The 21,018-nt window shown below is 37.6% G+C and overlaps 2 protein-coding genes across 4 annotated transcripts in view; one reads left to right on the top strand and one right to left on the bottom strand.

Moving 5' to 3' along the window:
* LOC131430442 (6-phosphofructo-2-kinase/fructose-2,6-bisphosphatase 1-like) overlaps positions 1-21,018 on the bottom strand; it is a 268,836-nt gene that overhangs the window by 221,925 nt on the left and 25,893 nt on the right. The gene's annotated exons all lie outside the window — the stretch shown is intronic.
* The window catches only part of LOC131430443 (alpha-N-acetylgalactosaminidase), a 184,069-nt gene that overhangs the window by 158,699 nt on the left and 4,352 nt on the right, over positions 1-21,018 (top strand). Inside the window, exons 3-5 of the mRNA XM_058595446.1 lie at positions 13,105-13,549; positions 13,615-13,776; positions 13,836-14,033. Of these exons, the coding sequence (XP_058451429.1) occupies positions 13,105-13,549; positions 13,615-13,776; positions 13,836-14,033 (805 nt within the window). The remainder of the gene's footprint in view (positions 1-13,104; positions 13,550-13,614; positions 13,777-13,835; positions 14,034-21,018) is intronic.

The raw sequence follows: 21,018 nt of genomic DNA, 5'->3' as shown, positions 1-21,018 counted from the left end.
GATACGCTGCCGAGTAGTTCTACGAATGATTCGATGGAACTTTAAAGTTTACCAGACCTTTAGCTCTGCGTGTTAATGCCTATTCTTAGTTCATTCATTGCTCGATCGTATTGATTAAGTTGAACAGTTTACCACGAAGGTGAAAAACAGTTTTTTCCTTAATATTTTCTCAATTAAGAGCAATGCGATCGTTGCAATCGGAGTCCAACATTTCTACACCACTTTTCTTTCTAGTCTCGAAAAACGCTTCAGTCTCAGCGATTCGATGGAAAAAATTTCAAACAAGCTTCTGTTTTGAATCTGGGAAAAGAAAATAGTCACTGGGGGCCAAATCGGACGAATATGTTGGTTCCAGTACACATGAAATTGCGATTACACGTTCTTGATATCTTTAAAATTGCAGTTCTCCTACAACTTATTTTTCGATTTTCCGTAACGATGAACTGAATTTTTAAGACGATTTCCAGAACAACAGCCACGATCAAGTTTGAATTCATTATACCAGTCAATAATCGTTGATTTACTCGAAGCAGAGCCCGGAAAATGCTTAAGTAATTTTGTGTGATTGCACAGTTTTTTATTTTGCCTTTCTCATATAGAAAGGCTATGCAATCATTGTGAAAACTGACTTTGGAACGGAGGGTCGAGTGTTATAAAGCTCGTCGAGATTACAAAATGTATATGTGTGTATGTGACAAAAAATGAAATTGGTCCCATAGACTGCTATTAAATTTTATCCCGATCCGACTTCCGGTTCCGGAGTTACAGGGTGATATGCACAAAAAAAATGAAAAAAAATGTCACTCACTTTTCTCAGAGATGGAAAACCCGATTTTTACAAACTTATGTCTTATGGTCCCATAGCTTTTCAATTTTATCTTTATTCGACTATCGGTTCCGGAATTACAGGGTAATATGTTCAAATCTACGAGAAAATGCGCACTCAATTTTCTCGGAAATTTCTCAATCGATTTTTACAAACTAAGATGCAAATAAAAACGCCTCGAAATTCTTTAAATGAAATTTTCGAAATCGAAAAAATAATTTTGATGCCAAAGGCTTAGAATTGTGTGAAACGTCGAGATTAAGTGTCATCTAGAAAAAATTTTTTTTTGAAAAAATCGACTTTTGGGGCTAAGAAAAATATCAAAATTTTTCTAAGTCCCACAAAGTTGAGTTTTTCAGAAAATTTTTTTTTTTAAATGACACTAAATCTCGACGTTTCATGCAGTTTTAAGAGTTTCGGCATCAAAAAAAAATTTCGATTTTGGAAATTTCATGTACTCCCCCCAATGGTGCTTTTTCAAGATCGAAAATTTTCAAACCCTAATCGCCGGGCAGCACCCCTTACGCATGTCCGATTTAGCTCAAATTTTGCATGAGGACATTTTTCGAGGGGCTTAAACTTTTAAGCACTAGCGCTTTACGAAATTAGAGGTGATCCCAAAATATTGACACCCTTATATGTATAAGAGCGGTAAAAATCAACGTGTTTTGTCGGTTACGTCACTTATACAATCATATCTCTGGAACGAAAAGTCACAGCCATTTGATCTTTGAACTTGCCTAAGCCTAAGCACACACACACACACACATTTTCCGATCTCGTCGAACTGAGTCGAATGGTATATAACACTATGGGTCTCCGATGCTCCGTTCGAAAGTCGGGTTTACCAGCAATTCTAATACCTTTCTATAGAGAAAGGCAAAAACGGAACTCACTTCAATTTCTCAGCAACGGTTAAACCGATTTTCACAAATCATGATTCAAATTAAAGCTCTCAGTGTCTCAAAAGATATTGTGCAATTGTCATCCAGATCCGACTTTCGGTTCCGAAATTGTAGGGCAATGAGTATCAACACTTTCAAACTGTCATACAAAATGATGCAAAACCGGTACGCATCGGTACGTGCTGGTACGGAAGAAGAAAACACCTCAGCCTACCTAGCATACAGCGTGCTTTGTTCAATTTTGTATAGCGTGCAGGGTTGCCACATTTAAATCCATATTAACTTGACATAACTGTTAACAAATTGAAAAGGTTATGGTAATTCATTTCAATTTTATTCAAATTTTTAAAAAAATTCTTGACCGAATCTTCTAGTTATGGTTTTGAAAATATAAGTAATATGAGAAAAGCATCATTACACCACTAGGTGGATTAAAAACGATTTTTTGAAGTGTGTTTTCAACATGCGAAATTCTTTTCGTTTTTCTCTATAGAAAGGTAATAGAATTCCTGGAGAAACCGACTTTCGAATGGAGCCTCAGAGACACATAGTGTTTTCTACCATTCAACTCAGCTCGACGAGATCGGAAAATGTCTATGTGTATGTGTGTGAATGTTATCTGTCACTTCTTCCGGAAACAGAAGGGCATAAGTGACTTAAGCGACAAAACGCGTTGTTTTTCACTGCTCAATCTTGTCAGAGAAGGCTGAACCGATTCCAACATGCTTAGGCACGTTTGAAAGCTACTATTGAATTATGGATCAAGTTCGAAAATCAAACGGCTGTCACTTTCGGTTCCAGAGATATAATGGTATAAGTGACGTAACCGACAGAACGCGTTGTTTTTACGCCTTATTTTTTCAGAGCTGGATGAACCGATTTTAATAAATCGAGGCACGTTTGAAAGCTATTATTGTTTGTGGATCAAGATCGAATATCGATTCCAACAAGCTTAGGCACGTTTGAAAGCTACTATTGAATTATGGATCAAGTTCGAAGATCAAACGGGTGTCACTTTCGGTTCCGGAGATATAACCGACAAAACCGACAAAACGCGTTGTTTTTACCGCTTAATTTTTTCAGAGCTGGATGAGCCGATTTTAATAAATCGAGGCACGTTTGAAAGCTATTATTGTTTGTGGATCAAGATCGAATATCGAATAGCTGACACTTCCAATTCTGGATTTATAATGGTATAAGTAACGTAAGCGACAAAACGCGTTGTTTTTCACTGCTCAATCTTGTCAGAGAAGGCTGAACCGATTTCAACATGCTTAGGCACGTTTGAAAGCTACTATTGAATTATGGATCAAGTTCGAAGATCGTGTCACTTTCGGTTCCAGAGATATAATGGTATAAGTGACGTAACCGACAGAACGCGTTGTTTTTACCGCTTAATTTTTTCAGAGCTGGATGAGCCGATTTTAATAAATCGAGGCACGTTTGAAAGCTATTATTGTTTGTGAATCAAGATCGAATATCGAATAGCTGGCACTTCCAGTTCTGGATTTATAATGGTATAAGTAACGTAAGCGACAAAACACATTGTTGTTTACCGCTTAATTGTCTCGAAGATGGCTGAACCGATTCCAACGTGCTTAGGCACGTTTGAAAGCTACTATTGAATTATGGATCAAGTTCGAAAATCAAACGGCTGTCACTTTCGGTTCCGGAGATATAATGGTATAAGTGACGTAACCGACAAAACGCGTTGTTTTTACCGCTTAATTTTTTCAGAGGTGGATGAACCGATTTTAATAAATCGAGGCACGTTTGAAAGCTATTATTGTTTGTGGATCAAGATCGAATATCGAATAGCTGACACTTCCAATTCTGGATTTATAATGGTATAAGTAACGTAAGCGACAAAACGCGTTGTTTTTCACTGCTCAATCTTGTCAGAGAAGGCTGAACCGATTTCAACATGCTTAGGCACGTTTGAAAGCTACTATTGAATTATGGATCAAGTTCGAAGATCGTGTCACTTTCGGTTCCAGAGATATAATGGTATAAGTGACGTAACCGACCAAACGCGTTGTTTTTACCGTTCAACTTTTTCAGAGGTGGATGAACCGATTTTAATAAATCGAGGCACGTTTGAAAGCTATTATTGTTTGTGGACCAAGATCGAATATCGAATAGCTGGCACTTCCAGTTCTGGATTTTTAATGGTATAAGTAACGTAAGCGACAAAACACATTGTTGTTTACCGCTTAATTGTCTCGAAGATGGCTGAACCGATTCCAACATGCTTAGGCACGTTTGAAAGCTACTATTGAATTATGGATCAATTTCGAGGATCAAACGGCTGGCACTTTCGGTTCCGGAAATATAATAGTACAGCAATTCCATAATATACTGATATACTATCTCTCAGATTTTCGTAACATTTGGAAGCATCGTTCTCCATCCAAAAATATTAAACCCGTTTTTTTATATATTTTGTCATTAGGGTGACCATTTCATCGATTGTTTTCGATTTTCTTCAAAAAATACATATTTTAAATATCATAGCAAATGTTCAAATTCATTTGAACAACTCGGCCGATTCTGCTAATTTTTGGATATGTTGTCAATAAATGCCCAAAGTTTTTAGGCGAATATTGCAGAGTTATAGTTTTGAGTTTGAAAAAGTCAGTTGTATAATTTTTTAACGGTTTTCATGGTTTGCGACCAATGGGCCCTAGGTCATTTTATAATTTTTCTGAAAGCTGAAAAATTTTAACATAACATATCCAAAAATCGGCGATGCACTATGTTTTGTTTTTGAGTTACAATTTTTCGAAAATTTCAAGTTTCATAGTTTCCGTGTTTTTTCGATGTTCTTTAAAAAAGATGTTGTTGATTAATTTACAACTTTTGAACTACTCGTCCGATTCTGATATTTTGTGGATACTTTGTGAAAAAAATGTCTGCAGTTTTTGGGAAGAACATGTGAATATTACAAAGTTGGAATTTTGTTGTTTAGATCGTCATTTGTATACTCTTTTAATGGCTTACATAGTAGGTAGACCAATGGGCACTATGTAATTTTATATTTTTGTTTCAAAGCTTACACATTTTTACACACACCAAAAAAATTTGAATTTTGCAGGTGACCTAATCCCACATATGATGTAATTTATTAAAACCTAATTTGTCAAATAACGAAAAATTCCATTGGTAATGACTTAATATTAGATGAGATTGAATTTTACTAGTTTCGAATTTAATTTCCATGTTGGATGAGATTTTACTAGTTCCAAATGTAATTTCCATTCGGCTAGCAAGTGCGAGTGCATTAATTTATATGCACCACTTACCAGCTAAGCAGGTATGTGCCTCTGTGGCACAGTCGATTAACGCACGTACTTTGTGATCTAATGATTCTCGGTTCAAGTCGCCGCTCTCGCTATCAGTTTTTTTATTCCTATTAATTTCATGTCATGGAATTTTCCAATCACACACAATATTAAATGTTCTTGCGCGTAAATTTGAGTAAACTGCGACGCTCCATCTATGTGCATCTTCTAAAATGCGAAATCACAGGATTTTTTCAAATTGTGCATGACATATCTAAAAATGACCGGAATCGATTTATCAATAACTTCTTGTTTAAAGAATATCGAAAAAACACGAAAACTACGAAAGCTTGAATTTTTAAAAAAATTATAACTCAAAAATTAAAAAAAAAACATGAATTGCGAATTTTTGGACATGTTATATAAAAATGTTTCAAATTTCCGAAATAAATATAAAATGACATAGTGCCCATAGTTATTCAAACACAAAACTTCAACTTTGCAATATTCGTATATTTTTTTCCTAAAAACTATAGGCATTTATTGACAACATGTTCAGAAATTAGCAGAATCGCGGAGTGGTTCAAAAGTAATGGTTTTAAAAAATTGTATTTTTTGAAGAATCTAAAAAAATCGATTTTTTTATCCACACTAACAAGGAAATGGTCACCCTAATGACAAAATTAAAAAAAAATACGGGTCTAATATTTTTCGATGAAGAACGATTCTTCCAAATATTACTAAATTCTGAGAAATCGTATATCAGTTTTTCATGGAATTGCTGAATAATGGTATATGTGACGTAACCGGCTAACCTCACTAATTTTTCATCGGCTGAATTTTCTCGAAGCTGACTGTACGAATTTTGATTACCTTTTTGGAAAGTTTACAATGTTAATCAAATTTGGAAGGGTTATGGCGAACATTTCCGGTTTGAGAGATGTACTGTCATATGTGACGTAACCGACAAATTCCAGTGTTTTTCAGTGCAACAAAATTTCTCGGAGATGAAAGAATCGGTTTCGGAAGGTTATTTGATAAGCTCACAATACTAAAGGCCAATGATAAAATCTTACAAACGTTTTAATGAGGCTTTCTAAATGACAAGAGAAAGTCATTATTACACCACTAGGTGGATTAAGAAGAGGTTTTCTCCATTATTTCTAATTTTCCAAAAGTAAAGTAACTGAAAGCACAATAACTAACACAATAATGCGCTGCATGTAATTTTAATAAATGATATCTGAAGGACGACTCTAGGGATTTTTGATTAGTGATATCATCTGTCAGGCCCGGGACTTTTCGACCGACGCACAGTGGTTCGAATCAATAAAAACGTGGACATAAATCAGTAGCTGCCAAACCGTTCTTTTAATGCATATAGTTGCTTTAAAGAAATTATTTACAAATATATACTTATGTTCTTTATTTCATAGGAAGGTTTTTAAAAAATGTTTTACACTGATTTCTTTGTTAAGACTAACACCGAACTGGTTCACTTCTTAAATCGAACTAACTATCTTGTCCTGCCTGATAGTTCGTAAGACCTGACTACCTAGCCCTAAACTATTGATTCAGCGGTTATCCTGTCCGAACATGTCGAATCGTCGATGCGGCGTGGTGGTTTCGGCTGATGCAATTACTAATGGTTCCTGGCTAATGCAACCACGGTGGCCGGATGTCTGCTGCGATGTCAGCGGTTCAATAATTGGTAACAGGGTGGTTGACATCTCTACGCGTTGGATACACTGGCGGCTTACTGCTGGCGCGTACTTTGCTGAGGTCTGTGCGTACGGGCCAAGTGCTATTCGGGTTTGTCCATAACTATATACCGCGTAATTTGATTCTATCCATAATTGTTCATGGCCTACTTTGACAAAAAATATAACCATAACTTTTTTTTTCTGAAGAGATAGCAATTTTTTTTCTTCTACAAAGTTTTAGAACTATTGAAAATAATTTACTCTGTCAAATATACCAAAAGTGTAGGTCGCACCGTTTCGGATATACAAAGCGTTTTTGTGGCAACCCCCTTAAAATCAATTTTTTATTCATAACTTGTCTCAAGTTATTTTTTTATGCATACTTTGTTTGGAATAATAGAAGAAAAAAAATCTCATATTTGTGCTGAAGATAGTGCATAGGTTTGTTGTTTCCTGGTAAAGTTATACAACATTTTACCTTTTTTTACTTATGATAAAACCTTACGCCGAAGCGAAATATGCAACTTTATGCAGCTGATTTTTACAAAATTTATAGGAAAAGATATGCCCAATACTATAAAAAAAATTCTAAGTGGAACTCGATGGAACATTTTTTTAGGCCATTCCAAAGTTAGTTTTAGTTATTGAATTATGACAACCCCCTTAAAACTAGTTTTCTAATCAACACTTGTTTCAAGTTATTTTTTTACATATTTTTATTTTTATTCTTTTCTGCAAAAGTTATACATCATTTTACCTATTTTTACCTAGGAAACCTTGTACTGAAGCGAAATATGCAACTTAATACAGCAAACTTTTACAATACTTTTAGGAAATTATATTCCTAATCCAATTTATTTTATAATAAGAATATCCTTAGTACTATTCGTGTGACTCATTTTCACTATGGCCGTGCTGAAACCATGCATGATTAAGAAACGGAGTTTGTCACGAGTCTGCTATTTCTGCTGCTCACTTTTGCAGTGAGCGTGGAGATGGACAATTCGTTCCTGAGCTATTCCAGTGAATCGAATCTTTAAAAAGAGCTCACAGCTCTTTTTAAAAGAACCGCAGCTCACCAGTTCACCGTAAACTGATTCCGATCAGCTATTATGGAAACGGGGAAACGTGCACAGACAGATTTTACACAGACAGGTCTTTGGCTTGATCACAGATTTTTGAATAAATGACCTGGCATCCCTGCTGGTAAGCTGGAAACAAGCTACGAGCTGAACGGATCTTCGGCTCTTGAAGAGCGAGTTATAAATGAGAAGAAATGTGTGCATGAGCTTTTGTTCGTTTTTCCAAATGTGCATCTATCCTTCTTGAACAGATTGAATGAGCCATTGTCAATAAGAAATCTTACCTCTCACTCAGTAGGCTAAGGTACATTCAGGGATGCCACTTTTGCAGATATTCTCAAATGTGACATAATAATAATTCGCAGACAAGTTCGTTCGCATAGATTTGTCCTTTGTGCATCAATGATTTCGATCATGCATATGAAAGAAAAACGGCGCTCAAAATAAACCTTCAGTTCAATCTTAATGAGCTGATGAGCTGATACATTAAACCGATTCCCTTTAGTGAGCTGATCGGTTCGGAGCTGTTCACCGGTATGAGCTGTTTCGCACATCTCTAAGTGAGCGTCGCACAATCAACATATCGTTTAAAAAAAACGTGTTGCTTTGCAATAACTCAATTTATTTACACGTTTAAAAATGAAATCTCTTCGAAAAGGTTTGTACTTTTACAATACTTTTTGCCTTTCTCTATAGAAAGGTATTAGAATTGCTGGAAAAACCGACTTTCGAACGGAGCCTCGGAGACCCATAGTGTTATATACCATTCGACTCAGTTCGACGAGATCGGAAAATGTCTGTGTGTATGTGTGTGTGTGCACTTTTAGAAGATATTTGAACGCGCTCAATTTTCTCAGAGATGGCTGAACCGATTTTAACAAACTTGGGCTCGTTTGAAAGCTACTGTCGGGCCATTGATCAAGTTCGAAGATCAAATGGCTGTGACTTTTGGTTCCGGAGATATGATTGTATAAGTGACGTAACCGACAAAAAGCGTTGTATTTGAACGCGCTCAATTTTCTCAGAGATGGCTGAACCGATTTTAACAAACTTGGGCTCGTTTGAAAGCTATTGTCGGGCCATTGATCAAGTTCGAAGATCAAATGGCTGTGACTTTTAGTTCCGGAGATATGATTGTATAAGTGACGTAACCGACAAAAAGCGTTGTATTTGAACGCGCTCAATTTTCTCAGAGATGGCTGAACCGATTTTAACAAACTTGGGCTCGTTTGAAAGCTACTGTCGGGCCATTGATCAAGTTCGAAGATCAAATGGTTGTGACTTTTGGTTCCAGATATATGATGGTATAAGTGACGTAACCGACAAAACACATTGATTTTTACCGCTCTTATATATATATATATATATATATATATATATATATATATATATATATATATATATATATATATATATATATATATATATATATATATATATATATATATATATATAAAGGGTGATTTTTTAAGAGCTTGAGAACTTTTTTAAACAATAAAACGCATAAAATTTGCAAAATCTCATCGGTTCTTTATTTTAAACGTTAGATTGGTACATGACATTTACTTTTTGAAGATAATTTCATTTAAATGTTGACCGCGGCTGCGTCTTAGGTGGTCCATTCGGAAAATCCGCTTTTTTATCGACAAATTTTGTTCAGCGATGAGGCTCATTTCTGGTTGAATGGCTACGTAAATAAGCAAAATTGCCGCATTTGGAGTGAAGAGCAACCAGAAGCCGTTCAAGAACTGCCCATGCATCCCGAAAAATGCACTGTTTGGTGTGGTTTGTACGCTGGTGGAATCATTGGACCGTATTTTTTCACCGTATTCCACCGTATTGGACCGTATTTTATCAAAGATGCTGTTGGACGCAACGTTACAGTGAATGGCGATCGCTATCGTTCGATGCTAACAAACTTTTTGTTGCCAAAAATGGAAGAACTGAACTTGGTAGACATGTGGTTTCAACAAGATGGCGCTACATGCCACACAGCTCGCGATTCTATGGCCATTTTGAGGGAAAACTTCGGAGAACAATTCATCTCAAGAAATGGACCGGTAAGTTGGCCACCAAGATCATGCGATTTGACGCCTTTAGACTATTTTTTGTGGGGCTACGTCAAGTCTAAAGTCTACAGAAATAAGCCAGTAACTATTCCAGCTTTGGAAGACAACATTTCCGAAGAAATTCGGGCTATTCCGGCCGAAATGCTCGAAAAAGTTGCCCAAAATTGGACTTTCCGAATGGACCACCTAAGACGCAGCCGCGGTCAACATTTAAATGAAATTATCTTCAAAAAGTAAATGTCATGTACCAATCTAACGTTTAAAATAAAGAACCGATGAGATTTTGCAAATTTTATGCGTTTTATTGTTTAAAAAAGTTCTCAAGCTCTTAAAAAATCACCCTTTATATATATATATATGGGTGCCAAAATTTTAGGATCACCTCTATTTTCGTTAAGTTCTAGTGCTCAAAAGTTTAGGCACCTCGAAAAAAGCCTTCGTGCAAAATTTGACCTAAATCGGACATGCGTAAGAGGTGCTGCCCGTTGGTAAAGGTTTGACAATTTTCGACCTTGAAAAAGCACCATAGAGGGGAGTACATGAAATTTCCAAAATCGAAATTTTTTTTGATGCCGAAACATCGAAATTTAGTGTCATCTCAAAAAAATTTTTTTTTGAAAAAATCAACTTTCTGGGACTTAGAAAAATTTTCATATTTTTTCTAAGTCCCAAAAAATGGACTTTTTCAAAAAAATTTTTTTTCGAGATGACACTAAATCTCGACGTTTCATGCGATTCTAAGCCTTTTGGCATCAAAAATTTTTTTTCGATTTCGAAAATTTCATGTACTTCCCCCTATGGTGATTTTTCAAGATATATGAAAATTCCACTAAGTGGACTAAGAAGGCTTTTTTTAGATTAGCATCACTGATTACAAATAGGCAACGCAAATGTCAAGCACTGGTTTGGAAAAATGATGCTGACTGTGTGACATAAACACTGAAGCATGCTTTTGTGAACTACTCGAATCAATCTGAATCAATTGGTGTCAAAATTAGTATCCAAAATTATTTAATAAAAGTATGAAACATATTTTCATGAGACTGTTATGAAAGAAGAGAAAGGCATTATCACACCACTAGGTGGATTAAGTAGGGTTTTTATATTTTGATTGGAAAACATTTTTCCATTTTTTTATATGTGTTGAACTTTTGATAATTTTTAGGATTTTCAATATTTAAAACTAACTTTGAAAAGGCCTAAAAAATTGCATCGAGTTCCACTTAGACTTTTTCTAATATTGTTAATTGTCAAAAAGTAAACAAAACAAAAATTACTACATGTTGCTTAAGTTGCGCGTGGAAGCATGAGCTTGCTTGTTTTTGAGTGTTTACGCGCACTTTGTAGTAGATACTTAGGTAATAGAGGGAGATTCTACGTTGATAAAAATAAAAAAAAAACTGTTTTTAAAATATATCTCTAAAAATAATTTTTTTACATTATTTATATCTTCAGCAAAAATACTTCAAATGTTTTTTCTCTTCAAAATGAGATAGAAAACAAAAATTTGTTTGTGAAAAAAAAATATTTTTTATTCGAAATTGGTACTACCCCCTTAACAAAAATTAAGGTGTCACTTTCAAAAGAAGCGTAATATAATCTTGTAAAACTTCTTCGAAGACACGTTAGCTCTTAAAAATCAAAGAAAGTCAGTACAGACTTTTGACCGTCTTGTTCCAGTTTTGGACCACTGTGCGACGTGTTTTTTTTTGTTTGAACAGAATCAAAATTTCTCGCCACAAACGTCAATCACGACTCAGACTCTCTTTGTTATGAACACTAGATGTATCAAACCGGTTTATAAAAAATACATTTTCTGTTCAATTCAACGAGAATAGCAAACAATCAAAATCTTTTCGCTCGTCGCCTGTCAGATTTTGAAACTGTGCCCCTATACTCAAATTAGTCACGTCAAAATCCCAGCTGACTGTGCTGTAAGTTGTTACACAATTTATGGTGGTTTGTTTGTAACTGGAATGCTATACAGCCGAGCCATCGCCATAAAAGCATAACGAATTAGGAAATGAACAACTGTCGATTACACCCAAAACAACGGCAAAACATTCTGTTCTGATCAATCCACGAATCCACCCTCCCGACCGGTACCGATCATTCCAAATACCATTTGAATGACAAGGCCTAAACAAACGGCGAACAACTCCTCGCGCCCTGCGTGATGAACTGATGAAACCTTCGACGCCGCCGGTGGAGATTATTTCTATGTCCGACACCATCGCTGCCACACCTCGACTCCACTCGAATGCCAACTAGTTTTCTGCCGATTCGAATCATCACGAATCGGACCCCAAGATCCTGCAAAGATTGATGCAAATAATCGGAACCGAATCATGAACTGGTACTTCTCAGCCGGCAAACAGTAAACCCCTTTTTTGTGAACTTAAACACACAGCGTTTCAGCCAAGCGCGAGATTAGGCTTTCAATAAGAAGCGCCATAAGTCATTTTAACGATGATCATAATCTCGGTCATCAAACTGACAGACCTGCACACCACCGATATGATTGTGTTTGCTGCAAACGCTGGACAAACAGTACGTCACTTAACGTGATCGTACGTCGCGAGTGTCGAAAATGCGTGCGCTGCTTGAAACGCTAGATCAACAGCCCGATTGTCCTGGTGCGGCACAGCACGAGGCGCTTCCATTAATGGTTTTCGCGCTTCATCACGGTTGCTGTTTGATCGTCGAGGATTGCAAGATCAACAGGACCGTCGCGCGTGACATTGAATCCGAGACGCAAAGCACGTCTTGCCGAAAGTTGATTTTTTTTTGTTTATTTTCAAGACGTCAACTCCGTTTTGGTGGCACGACCTTGACGCAATGAGCTGGTTCAGTTTCAACATTCTGGCAATACATTCGGTCCCTGGCAATGAGAAACTCAACTCTACAATTAGTCGGATACCAATCATGTCTTAAATGCGCAACCCATTCTCCGAACATCCAGGAAATCACGACCCTGTACATGAAAACGAAAACCGCTCGGGGCATCTACGGGTGTATGTTTATTTTTCTTCATTAAATCATAAGATTAGCACGTTCAAATTACGATCATTCGGTGAATTCCCGCGCGCGAAAATTAATACCTTTGACCGGAGGATAGTTTTGTTTCTACAACCCGCAACTCGATTCCTCAATGGATTCCATTATATTCGATTCCAATCTGTGATGATTCATTGCTAGGTACTTATCTATCCTATTTGGTTTCATTGTTTTCCTACAGCGAAAATCTGTTCCGCACGATGGCCGATTTGGTGGTGACGGAGGGTTATGCCGCACTCGGTTACGAGTACATCAACGTGGATGACTGTTGGCTGGAAAAGTCACGAGGACCTCGCGGTGAGCTGGTTGCTGATCGGCGCCGCTTCGCGAGTGGCATGAAAGCCCTGTCCGATTACGTACACAGTAAAGGTCTCAAGTTCGGTATCTACGAAGATTACGGTAACTACACCTGCGCTGGATATCCGGGAATTCTGGGATTCTCGCAGAATGATGCGGCCCAATTCGCGGCCTGGGATGTGGACTACGTGAAGCTGGACGGTTGCTATTCGTTGCCGATCGACATGGATCACGGTTATCCCGAGTTCGGAAGAAATCTCAATGCCACCGGTCGACCGATGGTGTATTCCTGCAGTTGGCCCGTGTATCAGATCTACGCCGGAATGAATGTGAGTGATCGGTTCAAGTCCGAAGATGCACTATTCAACTCGCCATGAAATTTGTTTCTTTGCAGCCAAACTACTCGTCTATCATTCAACATTGCAATCTGTGGAGGAACTACGACGACATTCAGGACTCATGGGCGTCTCTGGAAAGTATCATTGACTACTACGGAAACAATCAGGATGCGATCATTCCAAATGCTGGTCCCGGTCACTGGAATGACCCGGATATGGTGGGTTTGACGAGTAAAATCAGCTTCAATAGTCTAACCTATTGTCGTTGTTTTTCTAGTTGATCATTGGAAACTTCGGTCTCAGTTACGAACAGTCCAAAACTCAAATGGCTTTGTGGGCAATCATGGCTGCCCCACTGATGATGTCAGTGGATCTACGAACGATTCGACCGGAGTTCAAAGCGATTCTTCAGAACAAGAAAATCATAGCCGTCGATCAGGATCCTCTCGGCATTCAGGGAAGGAGGATATATAAGGTGAGTTCATTATTGCTTAGCTTCTTAACTTTCATAATCAATCGACAGATTTCTGTCAAGGTCCTTCTCCACTCCTTGATCACGTAATATAAATTTGTGGAAATAATTCACAAGTGCTAGATATTCAAATTTTATTCGATATACTGATAATATTAGACTACAACAACAGAATATTATTCTCAACATTTGCTACTTAGCCATTGTAGACTAGCTGGCGCACCTTCTTGCGAACTTTCCTCAATAAATTCCGTACAGACTTCTAGGCAACAAGTTTTGACACTTTTTTCCAATCTTTTTCGAACTGTTGAATGGTTTCGGCTACCGAGACATGTTTCCTAAGATGTGCCTTCGTTAATGCCCAAAATTCCTTAATTGGTCGAAGTTGTGGGCAATTTGGTGGATTCATGTCTTTTAGGACGAAAGTGACATTTTTGGTAGTATACCATTCTACCGTTGATTTCGAGTAGTGGCAAGAAGCAAGATCTGGCCAGAAGACAACAGGATCCTTGTGGCTTCAAATCATGGGTAGGAGTCGTTTTTGTAAACATTCCTTGATGTATATTTCGCTGTTCATTGAAACAGTGGTGATGAAGGGTATCGAAATCTTACCGCAGCTACAAATTGCTTGCCAGACCATAGCTTTCTTACCAAATTTTTCGACTTCAATCGCTGTCTCGGACTGGTTCAACACTTGCCCTTCTCGCGTCGTATAATATTGTGGTCCCGGCAAGGATTTGTAATCGAGTTTCACGTAGGTTTCGTCGTCCATGATTATGCAGTTCAAATTTCCAGCAAGAGTCGTATTGTACAGCTTTCGAACCGTCGACCTGATCGATGCTTCTTGTTTCGGACTACGTTTTGGTTGTTTCTGCTTCTTATAGGTTCGAAGATTCAAACGTTCTTTAGCACGAAGAACATTCGACTTCGAAGTACCCACTTTTTTGGCCACATCTCAAACTGAAACCTCCTTCTTTTGCTCGAACGCCTTCAGTATACGTTTATCCAACTGAGGGTTAGCAGGATCTTTTTTTCGACCCGTTTTCAGTTTATCCTCAAAGGTGTTATCCTCACCGAACTTCCTGATTGCATTTCGCACGGCTTTTTCACTTACTTCTTCCATTTTTGCTATTTTCTCAGTGACAGTCCGCGTTCTGTGTACCATTTGTACACAATTTTTCGACGTTGTTCTGCTGAAAGTCCACGCATTTCGAAACAAACTAATGGAAACGAATAAACAACTGTACAAGTGGTTAGAGAAGAGTGTAAACAACAGGACGCAGCCATAAAAATTGACAGATTCTGAACCATTGCGAAAAGGCAACGGTTTTTGGTTGCGTCCATACTTTCTGTGACAGTCTTTATGAACGGTTGAATGCAAAAATCGAATAAATGCTATTTAGTATGGAGAACCTATAGGAATACTTTTGAATGCAAAAACGGCACAAAAACATAGAGTGAGCCGGACCCGGATATTGCAATGTTAAAAACTTTTTTTTGTAAGGAAAATGTGAATACTGGGTAAAATTATGGCCGGTTCTTCCGAAACAAATATCTTAGCAGTTTCGTGCATTGAAAGTTGAATCAGGCCGCCCGTAACAAACAAGCCAAACATGTCTTGTCGGTAGCGGCAATCGGCTAAAATACGTTCAATGCCAAAACCGGATAAAACACTTGTTTTAGAAGAGCCGAATAAGTTTTTATCCGGTTTTTGCTTTCAAAGTTTTGTCCGGGTTTTGTACAAATGATATTTTTATATGATTCTTGCATTGAATAATGTGTGTCCGGTTTTTGCCCTCAATACTTTTGACTGTTTTTATTATTTTTACGTTTCGTCTTTGATTTATCAGTGAAGAGCAGTTCAAATTTAACTGCTTAGTGCTGAACTCGGCAGTTCAATTTGAACCGCTAAGCAGACGTAAAGTTTCTGCTATTTTCTGACGTGCCGAACGAAAACGTGTTTTCGACTATTTCTGGCCGATGCCGGTTTTGTCATTTAGGGGTTAGTCAAATTTTGTGCTAGGGCACATAACCGTTTTTAATATTTTTTACGTTTCGTCTTTGACTCATCAGTGCAGTGTTCTGTAAGTAGCAGAAATTTTACGTCTGCTTAGCGGTTCAAATTGAACTGCCGAGTTTAGCACTAAGCAGTTCAATTTGAGCTGCTCTGCACTGATGAGTCAAAGACGAAAAGTAAAAAATAATAAAAACGGTTACAAAATTTGGCTAACCCCTAAGTGACTTTTAACTGGCTGTTGCTTTCAAAAGTGTTTGAACGGGGTTTCCAAATTAGGTTGCATTAGGTCAGATTTTTGCATTCACCCGTTCATTTGAGCATCAGTTTGTGAAAGTTTGTTTAGCCATCTCTGAGAAAACGAAGAAAGTTTCTTTCTGGAGTTTTAACTTCACATCATACTATTTCGGTATAACCAAAGCCGATTCGTTCGATCATCAACTAACAATTGAAACTAAGGTGTTGATTTGTATTTTGATGGGATCAGCTCGGTGTGATTTACTACGAGCTCTTAAAACCGGATAAAACCATCACAGGAGATCGCTACCGAACGCAACTGATGCGCCTTAGTCGCGCGCTAAAAGAAAAGCGGCCACAATATCAAGAGCGACATGACAAAGTCATCCTTCAACACGACAATGCTCGGCCTCACGTCGCAAAAGTGGTCAAAAAGTACCTGCAAACGCTGAAATGGGAAGTCTTGCCCCACCCGCCGTATTCCCCAGATGTCGCCCCTTCTGACTTCCACCTATTCCGTTCGATGGCACACGGCCTGGCAGATCAACATTTTCAATCCTTCGAAGAGTTGGAAAAATGGATTGCTTCATGGATAGCGTCAAAAGAGGACCCCTTTTTTCGAGCCGGGATCCGAAAATTGCCGGAAAGATGGGAGAAAGCTGTCGCTAGCAACGGACAATACTTTGAATAATACATCTGTAGGCACTTTTTCGCAACGACGCTTTAAACTTTGGAGAAAAAAAACGGCGGAAGCAAAGTTGTACACCTGATATTTGAAATAAGTATCGTTGTTCCAATATAAACAGTATTTTATATTGACAAGTAATATCATTAGTTATTAACAGGACTAGAAAAACTACCAATCACTGCTGATCTTAAGATCTCGTACATAAAAATCACTACTGATTTCATCACAAGTAATCTTAACCAAGGAATAAATCATCGTTACGAAATCACAACTGATCTGATCTATAAGTGATTTTGATTTTTGTACGATTTTTGTAACCCCAAATCAGTAAACGTTTTCTAATTTGTCACCAAACCTTTTTCAACTGAAACAAGGTTAACTTTATCGCAACACTGCTGTTCGATAAACACTTGTCATGGAATCATAAATTTCTTCAAATCAAATGAACACAATTTTCCCAAACGCTTTAACCATCGATGTTGTTTTCATTGACATTTTGAAACGACGCGAACAAATTTCAACTAAAAAAATGTTGATTTTGCATTGCGATTATTGTTTTGCTTTCAGCTGTCTCCGGCATTTGACAGCATTCAAAACAACATATTTTTCAACTACTTGAATATATGCAAATCAAAAACCATATTGGTTGAATCAAAAAGAAATTAGTTGAATCAACTATCGCAAAAATCAAAAACTGCGATATCGCAATTTTATGATCGGCGGGTTCTCCGTGCAAGAACTGCGAATTGGAATATTTTGCTATTTTGAAAATTCTACCTCTGTTTGCATGTTCATTTATGGAAAATTGAATTTCTGGCACTTATCACTCTGTACTCCTTTTTTTTTGCTCAAAATACACTGTAAATCTGGAAGCGGAAGTCACATCCGAATAAAATTGTGGATTTTTGTATGAGAACACAAGAGCTTTCACTTGAATACAAATTCGTTGAAATCGACCGTGCAATCTTTGCGAAAAGTGAGTGTACAAAAATGTAACATATTACAAGAAGGTCAAAAACTCAATTGTAATATACGAAATCCTGGGAAAAGGCAAAATACGGTAATGGAAATATCGACCTAAGCATTTTGATATCCAAGTTTCAATTTCCACACTTTTACCAGTATAGAATTCAAAATGGTCTAATGAAACTGTAGCTCATAGATCTTTTCCGTAAACGAGGACTTCACAAATTATTCCCTGAAACGAGAATTTACAAAGAATCTGCTAACGACAAACACACTTCTTCTTATCTGGGCGATGCTCTAGCAACTATGATACTCTGGTGTATATGAGAACACATTCCAAGAAGGCAACCCAACTATGTGGCGCGAGACACGTGCATGATACTGTACACGAGCCGGTTGAAGTTCACACGGTATCACAAATGAACAATAATATGTATACACATAAATTGATTAGAAGAAAGGGATCAGGATCATTTCGCCGAAAGCCGTTTCGCCGAATGCCATTTCGTCGAAAGAGTCATTTCGCCGAAAACCATTTCGCTGAAAGGGTAATTTCGCCGCATTCTTCGTTAGTCTTAATATCTAATTAATAAAAAAAGACAAATAAAAAATGATTATGATTACTCCTGTTTTGTTGGCCTACAATCGTACTTCTGATATGATCCAGAGACTTGAATAATTTTTGTATGTTTATTCATGATCCTCAGAACGGAATTCCCAAAATATCTTGTTGACTTTATTAGTGTAGCTATCAGGCAATTGTTTGCGGAATTTTCCGATAACTGAGTGCAGATGAAAAAATATATAATGCGGCTTCGCCACATCGTTTTGTTCGTATGGTATCCGACCTCACTCGTTAGGACCTAAATAAAGCGAAGAAACCCAGCTTTGAGTAGACCGGGCAAACGAGGTGATTACAGGTTTGTATGCAAGAGGCCGCCGCTTTCCACGACGGGTCGGGGGCCAACTCAGCTGGCGTCGTATCGGCGGCTTTGTGCCGCCGAGCCATCTTGGCTTCGGTTATGTTATGACAAAACCTGCATCGGCAGGAAATAGTCGAAAACATTTTCGTTCAGCACGTCAGAAAAGACATTGCACTCCGCTGCAAAACAAAAAGTGTTCTGTAAATAGCAGAAACTTTACGTCTGCTTAGCGGTTCAAATTGAAATTACACTGATGAGTCAAAGACGAAACGTAAAAGCAAAGTCTTGGCATTACATTCCTTTTGTGGAATTTGGCCTTTTTGTTTCAACAGACTTCGCAGCCGATTCTTAGTGTACAGAATCATTGCATGGCTAGTACTAAGGATCCTACTGACACTAAGAATCCTTCCAGGTCGGGGCTCGAACATACGACAACTGGCTTGTAAGACCAGCGTCCTATGCATTGAACCGCCAACCTGGGACAAAGACGTAAAACGTAAAAATAATAAAAACACAGAATACTTAAAATTATCACCCGCATGAGCGGAGTAATTGAGATATTTCCTATACCAAAACAATAGCACAGCAACATTGAAATGTAGAATACTTTATTCTGTATTCTGACTACACTTAGAATGTATTTGAATCATCTTTAAGGGAACACGATTAACTGTTTCGGAAAATATATTTCTTTTGATGTCCATACCGAATGATTGATACAATAAAATAAAACGATAATTCTCATTTATACTAAGTACAATTATAACGGAATTACAAGACAATATGTTCAAATCTATGCGCTCTCAATTTTTTTCGGAAAATTGCGCTCTCAATTTTTTTGAAAATTTCTTAACCGATGTTTGTAAACAAAGATGCAAATAAAAAGTCTTGATATCCTTCAAAAAGTCCCTGAAAAGTTCATCCAGATTTGACGTTCGGTTTCGGTACGATAAGATTATTCTTTTCAATTTCATGAGTATTTTTTTTAAACTGATGGCGAAACGAGGTGCAAAGTTTTATAAAACTTACTGGTAAACAAGGATGGCTTTTATCGTATCTTCACACGATTGAATCAGTGCCACCAAAGAGAGACGGATATCATTGCAACAACAAAAAACCGCCATGGCTCATTTAACATAGAATAGACACCAGTGCGAATTTCTCTCGATGACCTGTCTGAGAATCAAAGGTTAGCACGCTGCCGTAGGGATCCTCTCTGAAGCAACAAACGGTCGCTTATTCACATTTCGCGATTCGATTCCATACAGGCAGTTGATAATTGCGATAGAATCATTTTACTATTGCCGCTTATTCTAACTATGTGCATATAACCTTTGTATAAGTTGTTCTATGAAAATGTCTGTGAATGCTCCACACAAGGGTTTTGAAGTATTGCAACCTAGTATGAGAATCATCAAGTCGAATCATCGATTCGATTTTCTGCGATAATTGTCAACTTGCGATTCTCTCTTGGGAAATTCCACACAGCAACGATCATTATCAGACTGTACATTTTTTAAGGGCCGTGAAATACTCAGAGTATGAAGTGGAGCGAAGAAATGTAGAAAAATTCTCTCGCGGTTCATGCATTGAGAGACTCGAGTTCTTGTAGCATATCTACCGGATTGAAAATGTTGTATACAATAGAGATAGCAATATAGCAGCTTCTGTCAAATTTTCGGCAATCACCAACACTGCTGGTAAATTCATCTATTTGGTAGACTTTGTTGGGTAGTGGGACTACTAGTCCCCGGTTTCCACTTCCGAACACACCGGTAATAGTGAAGAAAAGCTCAAACAACGGAACTCACTTCAATGCCTCAGCAACGGTTACACCGATTTCCACAAATCATGATTCAAATTAAAGTTCTCAGTGTCTTAATAGATATTGTGAAATTTCATTTAGATTCGGTTCCGAATTTATAGGGCGTGTGTCAAAACTTTCAAACTGTCATACAACGTAATGCAAAACACGTGCTGGTACGGACACAGAGAACACCACCGCTTAGCACACAGCGTGCTTTGTTCAATTTTGTATGGCGTGCAGGATTACCACATTTGAATCTATATTAACTTGACATAACTGTTTACCAGCTGGTAGTTTATACCCAAAGAAAGTTTTTGATATTATTCAAGTTTGAAAGAGAAAATCTTGAAAGA

Source organism: Malaya genurostris, chromosome 2 (genome assembly GCF_030247185.1).
Source record: "Malaya genurostris strain Urasoe2022 chromosome 2, Malgen_1.1, whole genome shotgun sequence".
NCBI classification, from domain to species: Eukaryota; Metazoa; Arthropoda; class Insecta; order Diptera; family Culicidae; genus Malaya; species Malaya genurostris.
The sequence above is the reverse complement of the archived record's forward strand: the minus strand, read 5'-3'. Positions and strand labels throughout refer to the sequence as shown.